General features: G+C 41.4%; 1 protein-coding gene across 1 annotated transcript; it reads left to right on the plus strand.

Moving 5' to 3' along the window:
* The first annotated feature begins 483 nt into the window (after positions 1-483).
* On the plus strand, positions 484-7,753 carry LOC106566108 (ATP-dependent RNA helicase DDX19B). The gene is made up of 12 exons (XM_014133959.3): positions 484-710; positions 1,278-1,317; positions 1,517-1,651; positions 2,586-2,721; positions 2,965-3,057; positions 3,403-3,505; positions 4,657-4,771; positions 4,940-5,117; positions 5,198-5,435; positions 6,491-6,653; positions 6,987-7,178; positions 7,434-7,753. The coding sequence occupies exons 1-12, from the start codon at positions 654-656 to the stop codon at positions 7,493-7,495; spliced, it is 1,512 nt and encodes a 503-aa protein (XP_013989434.2). The 5' UTR covers positions 484-653; the 3' UTR covers positions 7,496-7,753.
* The last annotated feature ends 2,776 nt before the right edge of the window (positions 7,754-10,529 follow it).

A 10,529-nucleotide genomic window follows, 5' to 3' on the forward strand; every position in this document is an offset into this window, starting at 1 on the left:
GTAGCATCAGTGAAGACAGGTTTCAGAGAGGTGACATCTGGGTCTCTGTAGGTTTAATGGACGCTGAATCTGGTCAATAGATAGACAGTCAGTCCGTCCCTTGGAAATATCGGGTTGTATTACCTAGGTATAGGTATGGATTCATACTGGTGTAGTCTTTACTGCAAGTAGTCGCAAAACTGTTCCCTAAAACGTCTTAAATGCAACCCCTATTTCAGTTATCAAGACAGAATGTTTAAGGCACCATCTAGAGGCTGCGTAAAGTACTAAATACATATTGTGAGAAGCTGATATTTTACCGCAAATAAATTATTTTATCCATCTGCAATACTCAGGAAGAAAATTTGCGAAACAACAATAATTTCATCCATGCAGGCTATTTGTGGATTAAATGCACTATACAGAATTAGCTAATCCATATACGGCATATTTGAATGCACTTTTGTTGCACCAGTTGGGAGGAACTGTTTTACTCTTGTCTCAATTTCTACACCCGGACCTTTTTTACGGACGCACTGGTGAACTCCGTCGCCGATTTCTTCACGCCATTGTAATATTAGTTTATTTTCAGAGTTTGGAAACACTTTGTTGGGGTTCCTAGCTCAGTTATCTGTTTGGTGAGATAAGAGAGTGACCTAATAACAGCGGACATCATGTCAACGGACTCCTGGGCCCAGGCTGTGGACGAGCAGGAGGCCGCCGCCGAATCGGTCAGCACCAGCTTACCGAACTACTCTTTGGCGAAGTGTGTCGGCTCATTGGGCCTATGCTTCGGCTGGTTAACGTTAACTATGGATTCTGTTCAACAACAAATAAATAGCAAATTACATGAATGACCTAGTTAACTCGTTAAATAGTTTACCGATATTACAATCTAACATTACATACATGACCGTATTACCGTTTACATCATAATGACTACTGTAACTAGCTAGTTTGGCTAACGGCAGCTAGCTAATTAACTAGTCAAGTTATCAAACGTTAGCTAGTTAACGTTACTTTACTAACCTAGCCAGATCAGCTAACTATGAATTGTTTTCATTGCATTGTAGGACACCACGTTTTCTGTTACATCCAATTCTATCTCGTTAACCCGATTTAATGTATTTCTTGTCACGACTTTCGACGTGGTAAAGAAATGTAATCTATCCAGGGAGGAAGATCCTAACATGTTCACGTCCTCCACTTTGTGCAGCACATGCCTTGCCCTGAAATGACCCGTTTAAAGACATTCCTGGACATCCTAAACCCATATTATGTTTGTTTATATTCCCTAGATTGGTAGCCTACAAATCAAAGACAAGCCAGAGGAAAATGGTAAGAGAAGTTACTCCATGTTACCTATTATAAACAGGCTATGGGGTTTAGCATAACACATGGTCTGAAGGATTAGAACTTACATGTGTGAATCAATTCTTGTTAACTAGTTTGGGTGGAAACAAAATGTTTCATTGAAAAAAAGTGTCAACTTGTTCTGAGATACCACAAGCTAACAAATACCATATGATACCCTCAGGTACTGCCAACACTGCATTGGCGGCGACGACAACAACAACTACTACTACGACAAACACAGCAGCAGCCAGCGCCACAACGCCTGCAAAGACAGGAGGAGGAGAGGGAGACAAAACAGGAGAGGAGGACGATAAAGGTGTTTACTGTCAGGCAATGCAAACAATACAACATGGGATGTCAGGCAATGCAAACAATACAACATGGGATGTCAGGCAATGCAAACAATACAACATGGGATGTCAGGCAATGCAAACAATACAACATGGGATGTCAGGCAATGCAAACAATACAACATGGGATGTCAGGCAATGCAAACAATACAACATGGGATGTCAGGCAATGCAAACAATACAACATGGGATGACAGGCAATGCAAACAATACAACATGGGATGACAGCAGTGGAAACAATACAACATGGGATGTCAGGCAATGCAAACAATACAACATGGGATGTCAGGCAATGCAAACAATACAACATGGGATGACAGCAGTGGAAACAATACAACATGGGATGACAGCAGTGGAAACAGTACAAAATTGTCTGTCTTGAGCAAAAGTAAAGATATCTTAATAGTAAATGACTCAAGTGAAAGTCACCCAGTAAAATACTACTTGAGTAAAAGTCAAAGTATTTGGTTTTAAATATACTTAAGGATCAAAAGTAAATGGAATTGATCAAATATACTTAAGTACTACATAGAGCCATGACTACATGGAACTCTATTCCACATCAATTAACTGACACAAGCAGTAAAATTACATTTAAAAAACAGATTAAAAAACACCTTATGGAACAGCGGGGACTGTGAAGCAACACACACACACACACACACACACACACACACACGATAACATACTCACTATACATACACATGGATTTAGTACTGTAGATGTGTGGTAGGGGTCTGAGGGCACACAGTGTGTTGTGAAATCTGTGAATGTATTGTAATGTTTTTAAAATTGTATAAACTGCCTTAATTTTACTGGACCCCAGGAAGAGTAGCTGCTGCTTTTGCAGCAGCTAATAGAGATCCATAATAAATACAAATGTAATGTAACTGTTTTCAGATGACAAGGCGGCACAGTCGTTATTGAATAAGTTGATACGCAGTAATCTAGTGAACACAACCAATCAAGTAGAAGTTCTACAGAGGGATCCCAACTCTCCGCTTTACTCTGTCAAATCCTTCGAGGAACTACGGCTGTAAGTTCCTCTATGTCCTGTCTATAAATTCTAAGCGCTGTCTATGAGGTGCCTATGAACTGTTAGAGTGCACAAGGTGTTATGAATGTTGTTGAACTAAAATGAAAGTTTTGAACAGAATCTGTTTTGCTGTTGGTACATGTAATGTGCTCTGAGCCCCTGGCTTTGTGTCCATATCTTTCTCTGTTTTGAATAAAAAGAAATGTCCCCTAAATACTCCTGTTTCCCTCCCTGTCCCCACAGTAAACCTCAGCTGCTCCAGGGAGTGTACGCCATGGGCTTCAACCGACCCTCCAAAATCCAAGAGAACGCATTACCCATGATGCTCGCTGAACCGTGAGTTTACAGAGAGCTTCAGTCAGTTGCTCAGTCCAGACACCTCCTGATACCTCTTAGTCAGTCACACACATCTCTCAGCTTTTTGTATCAAGTTAATATTCATTCCCTGAATCCCAAACTAGTTGACAGACTAGAGATGATTAGTTTTGTTTGGACAGAAGGCATATAGACATAAGAAATGCTGTGTGGAGTCGACCTCTCTGTAATACCAAACATCCTCTGTCTGGTCTTGCTCTTCTCCATTTAAACTGATATCAAACTGTTCCATTGATCTGATTGGCCGTTAAACAGTTTTACCAGAACTGTGTGTGTTGATCTGACCTGTGCTCTCGTGGCTACCAGCCCACAGAACCTGATAGCCCAGTCTCAGTCAGGGACCGGGAAGACTGCTGCCTTTGTCCTGGCCATGCTCAGTCATGTTGATCCCAACAACAAGTTCCCACAGGTGAGTTGAACCCTGACCCTTGACCTCTCAGGGTCACTTTCATTAGGGTACACTGTCTGCTTGCTTGTTTTTTTTGTTGTACCAGTTCCAGGTAGAACCTCTGCATGTTTTGTGCCTAATGGCATGTTTAGGTAATCGGCAGGTGAGATGGTTAATACTACCTTTATATAACACCTTCCTCTCTCTCCTCTCCCAGGCTCTCTGTGTCTCCTACCTATGAGCTATATAACACCTTCCTCTCTCTCCTCTCTCAGGCTCTGTCTCCTACCTATGAGCTATATAACACCTTCCTCTCTCTCCTCTCCCAGGCTCTCTGTGTCTCCTACCTATGAGCTATATAACACCTAGCTATATAACACCTTCCTCTCTCTCTCCACTCCCAGGCTCTCTGTGTCTCCTACCTATGAGCTATATAACACCTTCCTCTCTCTCCTCTCTCAGGCTCTCTGTGTCTCCTACCTATGAGCTATATAACACCTAGCTATATAACACCTTCCTCTCTCTCTCCACTCCCAGGCTCTCTGTGTCTCCTACCTATGAGCTATATAACACCTAGCTATATAACACCTTCCTCTCTCTCTCCACTCCCAGGCTCTCTGTGTCTCCTACCTATGAGCTATATAACACCTTCCTCTCTCTCCTCTCTCAGGCTCTCTGTGTCTCCTACCTATGAGCTATATAACACCTAGCTATATAACACCTTCCTCTCTCTCCTGTCCCAGGCTCTCTGTGTGTCTCCTACCTATGAGCTATATAACACCTTCCTCTCTCTCCTCTCCCAGGCTCTCTGTGTGTCTCCTACCTATGAGCTATATAACACCTTCCTCTCTCTCCTCTCCCAGGCTCTCTGTGTCTCCTACCTATGAGCTATATAACACCTTCCTCTCTCTCCTCTCCCAGGCTCTCTGTGTCTCCTACCTATGAGCTATATAACACCTTCCTCTCTCTCCTCTCTCAGGCTCTCTGTGTCTCCTACCTATGAGCTATATAACACCTAGCTATATAACACCTTCCTCTCTCTCCTGTCCCAGGCTCTCTGTGTGTCTCCTACCTATGAGCTATATAACACCTTCCTCTCTCTCCTGTCCCAGGCTCTCTGTGTGTCTCCTACCTATGAGCTATATAACACCTTCCTCTCTCTCCTGTCCCAGGCTCTCTGTGTGTCTCCTACCTATGAGCTGGCCCTGCAGACGGGGAAGGTCATTGAGCAGATGGGGAAGCACTACTCAGAGGTCAAACTAGTCTACGCCATCAGAGGAAACAAACGTAAGTCCCTATGGAGTCCTTTTAAAGTCTCAACTGATTTGACTGTATTTCAGATGGAGTGAGAAACACTGCTCTGACTTATCACACTGAGCTGACCAGGTTAATCATCCACCGCAGTTGTTGTAACTGTGGTGAAAAGGGGAATATTCTCTCTTCTTCTCTCCCCAGTGCAGAGAGGTACTCAGCTCCAGGAGCAGGTGGTGATAGGGACGCCAGGCACCATGCTGGACTGGTGTCTGAAGTTCAAGTTCATCGACCCCAAGAAGATCAAAGTCTTTGTCCTGGACGAAGCTGACGTCATGATCGCTACACAGGGTCATCAGGACCAGAGTATACGCATTCAGAGGTCTTCTCTCTCTGTGTTTCAGGAAGTTGGATAAAGTTCTAAAACCCACCCACCACACTGACCCCTTTTCTCCCTCTCAGGATGTTACCCAAACAGTGCCAGATGCTGCTGTTCTCGGCCACGTTTGAGGAGACGGTGTGGAACTTTGCCCAGCGCATCGTCCCAGACCCCAACATCATCAAGCTGAAACGGGAGGAAGAGACGCTGGACACCATCAAGCAGTACTACGTCCTCTGTAACAGCAAAGAGGAGAAGTTCATGGCTCTCTGCAACATCTACGGGGCCATCACCATTGCTCAGGCCATGATCTTCTGTCATGTGAGTTATTCCACTTAATCAAAGTGTTTGAGGCAATTATACGCATCGCCTTGCTATCTTGATCACATGATGAGTAAGTTGGTTGGTCTGTGAGGTAATGGGATAGTGAGTAAGTTGGTTGGTATGTAAGGTAATGGGATAGTGAGTAAGTTGGTTGGTATGTAAGGTAATGGGATAGTGAGTAAGTTGGTTGGTATGTAAGGTAATGGGATAGTGAGTAAGTTGGTTGGTATGTAAGGTAATGGGATAGTGAGTAAGTTGGTTGGTATGTAAGGTAATGGGATAGTGAGTAAGTTGGTTGGTATGTAAGGTAATGGGATAGTGAGTAAGTTGGTTGGTATGTAAGGTAATGGGATAGGGAGTAAGTTGGTTGGTATGTAAGGTAATGGGATAGTGAGTAAGTTGGTTGGTCTGTGAGGTAATGGGATAGTGAGTAAGTTGGTTGGTATGTAAGGTAATGGGATAGTGAGTAAGTTGGTTGGTATGTAAGGTAATGGGATAGTGAGTAAGTTGGTTGGTATGTAAGGTAATGGGATAGTGAGTAAGTTGGTTGGTATGTAAGGTAATGGGATAGTGAGTAAGTTGGTTGGTATGTAAGGTAATGGGATAGTGAGTAAGTTGGTTGGTATGTAAGGTAATGGGATAGTGAGTAAGTTGGTTGGTATGTAAGGTAATGGGATAGTGAGTAAGTTGGTTGGTATGTGAGGTAATGGGATAGGGAGTAAGTTGGTTGGTATGTAAGGTAATGGGATAGTGAGTAAGTTGGTTGGTAAGGTGATTTGTAGATCAGCGAGTGCACACTGTGTTACTTAGTCACAGATAAGTGTTGAGGAAATGTTTAATTCCCAGCTGTGAAGAGTTAAATCTGATAATATTAATGGATGTTAGCAGCATGACATGATGGGAAGCTGTTACCATGATGCCTGATACCTATTTAATCCTCTCCGATCTACACTAGGGCCTACGGGAGACGTTTCCACTGGCTAGGGGGTGGATTTGGGATGTGGTGTTTCTCTCCGTGTACTTTACCCCTCTTGTCTCTCTTTCCCGCTCAGACCAGGAAAACGGCGGGGTGGTTGGCAGGTGAGCTGTCCCGGGAGGGCCACCAGGTGGCGCTGCTCAGTGGGGAGATGCAGGTGGAGCAGAGAGCTGCTGTCATCGACCGCTTCCGAGACGGAAAGGAGAAGGTCCTGGTCACCACCAACGTCTGTGCCAGAGGTAACTCAACCAATCAAACTATTGGTGTTTATTTAAAGGCCCAGTCTGTAAAGTTTCCAGATGGTTTTGATCCTGTTTATTAATGGTATAGCTGTTGATCCTTGAGGAGTTTCAAATGAAGGAGAGGGCCCTTTTTAGCTCGTGATGCAAAAGTAACTGTTCAACTCTTCTTCACATGGATGTAGACTGATGACATTACATTAATACACTGGTCTTCATTGAGTTATTTTTAGTATTCTTCACCTGGGTAATTATTGGATATGTTGAAGACTAATTTTATGTTTGGTCTGTCCATCTACCTATTATAATCTGACCATTTGACTCTCCCTCCAGGTATTGACGTGGAGCAGGTTTCCGTGGTGATAAACTTTGACCTGCCGGTGGACAGAGACGGTAACCCGGACAACGAGACGTACCTGCATCGGATTGGCCGCACGGGTCGTTTTGGGAAGCGGGGATTGGCCATCAACATGGTGGACAGCAGGTTCAGCATGAACGTCCTAAACAAGATCCAGGATCACTTCAGTAAGTCAGGATGTCTGAATAAATCATTTATTTATTGACCTTTCAAATAAAATTAGCTACCTCTCCCAAATGATTTCCAGGTCTGTTTTCCCGGACAAGGATCAAGCCTAGTATGGACTAGAAAAGCACTTTCCATGGAGATTCTTCTTTGCGCTTGCTTTTTGGTCCAGGACTAGGCTAAATCATGTCCGAAAAACCGTCCCCAACAGTGTGACAGTCTTAACAATGACCTTTATCCTCACTAATCATCCATAGATAAGAAGATCGAGAAGCTGGACACAGATGATCTGGATGAGATAGAGAAAATCGCAGGCTGAAAAGACTTCAGAACCACATGACTGCTCTAGTCCCCCTCCCTCTTCCTGCTTCTCCCAGACCCACCCCGCCCCTCGGACTGTTATCATAGTCTTTCATTTTATAAAATATAGCGTTGGAGAGAAGAGCAAAGCCACAAACACAGCTATAATGTTTACATGTGGGTAAATGTCTAATCTTTCATGTTTTTATAAGTCTCTGAAACGTTCCCGTTTCACTCTTTGTACTTCTTAATGAATAAAGTTTATAATATTAGCTAACATTTTTCATTTGTAATATGTGCATTGTAATGCTGTCATGGTGGTAGGCTTAGAGCGCAATGGCTTAAATTATGCAAGTCAAATGTTACTACTGCCAGTATCTTCCCTGTTTATGCAGTTATTTTGGTGGAATGGAAACAAGCCCTCTCATTTTATATAAAGATATTTTTGTTTAACCCAGTCCCTGAATGAAATCTCAAGGAGAGAATAGAGCATAATTAGGAAAATAAGCTGAATACTTTTAAAATTTTAGTTATCATTTGTGAATGTTTTGCAATGAATACAAGAATTCTGATAAGTAGTACAAAGAGTGAAATAGATGTATTGTTTTGAGCAGTCTTTGTTTTTAAAAATCATAGTTACTTTGAGATGTTTAGGGGTTCATGCAAACTTGTATCAATCTTTCTGCGTGCCACTACAGTAGTGCAGTGTTCAAGTCGCATAACATCCGATTAGTTTGTTTTCAGGATTTTCCCTCAAAATGCCAAATAGCAAAAGGGGATATGGAGAGAACGTAACTTTTACTACATGTTTTGACCAATAAAGTACAGGTAAATTAAACGATATAAAAATGTGTAATTTAGACATCCGACCATGCATCATCTCAACCTCAATGTTTTATTTTTTTTATCGATTACAAAACAACACAGACCTCGATACATTGTTCCTTTAAATCATCTCGCAGTGGAACTGTTGTCATTGTTAGGTATGTTATCGTTCATAACTGATTGACCATGTACCTGGAGACTCACCTGTCAAGATGTTAACTGTTGGTCTGATTTTTATTAACACACACTCACTGATGTCCCCATCTCAGAATCCAGAGGGAGAAGTTTGACTTTCTGGTCACACCATTGTGTTTTAATTGAAAACTCCACCCAAAAATGTATCTTTTGGTAGTTGTTTCATTAGTCCATTGATAATGTAGTCCCAAAATATGTCAGCAATGAAGTTTTCAAGATATACATAAATACAGCCAGTATGAACCATTTTGTGTCATACTTGCTGTATTTATGTATTTGGATATTTATACATCTTAACTTGATTGCTGACATGCAAAATGTTTTGGGACTACGTCAATAATGAAACAAATACCAAAATGGAGGCTGCTTTAATAGACATTTAGTAAAATGTCATCAACTCAATACGATTGCGAGGGGCTGCAAAAAATATGGAAAAACAACCTTGAGACTGAATTACCCAACAATGCCTTGCTCAAGTGCATTTTCTGTAAAATATTGAAATGTATTTTCAACGATATTATTGGCTCAATATTCTGAGTTATGACTTGAAATGTCATATTTGACATATGACCAGCTCACCCTGAGTGTAGAATGTGTGATTTGAAGCGAAATGCTAATGTGACTAAAGATGCCTATAAGACTCACTGTGGGACAGTTTAACAGCCACAGATTCAGCCTAAACCTGTACTTAAAAGCATTTTCAATTGAGATCCTCCATTGAGTTTGCTTTATAGTCCAACATTAGGCTTGATTTGTGTCTGAGAAACCACCTGTGTTTATTAAGAACTGGGATGCAGGGACAGACAGATACAAATAAAAACTTGTATATACAGTACTTGCTACATTAGGCCAAAGAAATTTGAATGAAAAGTGTGGCTGAATGATTGATTTATAGACACCTAAAAGCATTCCTTACCAACTGAAATGTTGATACACCGATAGCTTCTCTGCATTATAGTGAATTAACATTAACGGGTGACTTTTCAAAACGACCTGTATTTGGAGAACTTTCAGAGGTGTCCTTGATATAATGACATGGTCACTGTTTGATTTGAATGAGGCTGGAGTTGTGTTTGGTCAATCAGAGTCGATCCTCTACAGAACCTCACTTTCTACTGTTCTGTTAACTGTTCAGAACGGTTCAATGAACATTTAACTGTTCAGTTCTGTTAGCTCACTGTTTCTGGGACTTTTCTTAGCAAGTCATAGTGAATATCTGGGTGTATGTTATTGAATGGGGAAAATGCAGCCAATTTTTTGAGAATCACTGATGTTAAATTGAATAACATGTTATTGTTCTCTTGGTCAGGGAAATGTGTATATATGCAGTTAGATTTGAATGTCTATTTATGAGTGTTCTGAGTGCACTTTGTTGAGTTGGCCCACTATTTACCAGTCTGTACACAACACTCCTACCAAACTGTTGTTTTGGTCAACAACAAAAAACAAGTTACCAATTTCCCCAATTATTAATAAAACGTTAAATCAAGATTTAAAGTTAGGGTTGGTTATTAGTATGTCTTCATCTACACTTTGTGTGTGTGTGTGTGTGTGTGTGGATGAATGATGAGACTTTCCAGAAACATTTCTGCCATCAAAATGTGTCAAGGCGTTGTTAGCTTTTTTTCCTTCTGGTCACATACAGAGAGATGATATGTATCCTACTGAGTGTTGTAGATAGACACAACAAGCTATAAGTACAGCTGATGTGGGTGTTATCAGAGACGCAGCAGAGAGAACGAGACGGCAGCCTCACAGCTTAACTTGACTTTCTCCTTAATCACTCAACTGTGGTTGGGGTCCATGTACTGTACCATTCAAAAGTTTGGACACCTACTCATTCAAGGGTTTTTCTTTATTTTTACTATTTTCTACATTGTAGAATAATAGTGGAGACATCAATACTATGAAATAACACATATGGAATCATGTAGTAACCAAAAAAATGTTAAACAAATCAAAATAGATTTTATGTTTGAGATTCTTAAAAGGATCCACCCTTTGCCTTGACAGCTTTGCACACGCTTGGCATT

This window comes from Salmo salar, chromosome 12 (genome assembly GCF_965601325.2).
Source record: "Salmo salar chromosome 12, fSalSal1, whole genome shotgun sequence".
Taxonomy (NCBI): domain Eukaryota; kingdom Metazoa; phylum Chordata; class Actinopteri; order Salmoniformes; family Salmonidae; genus Salmo; species Salmo salar.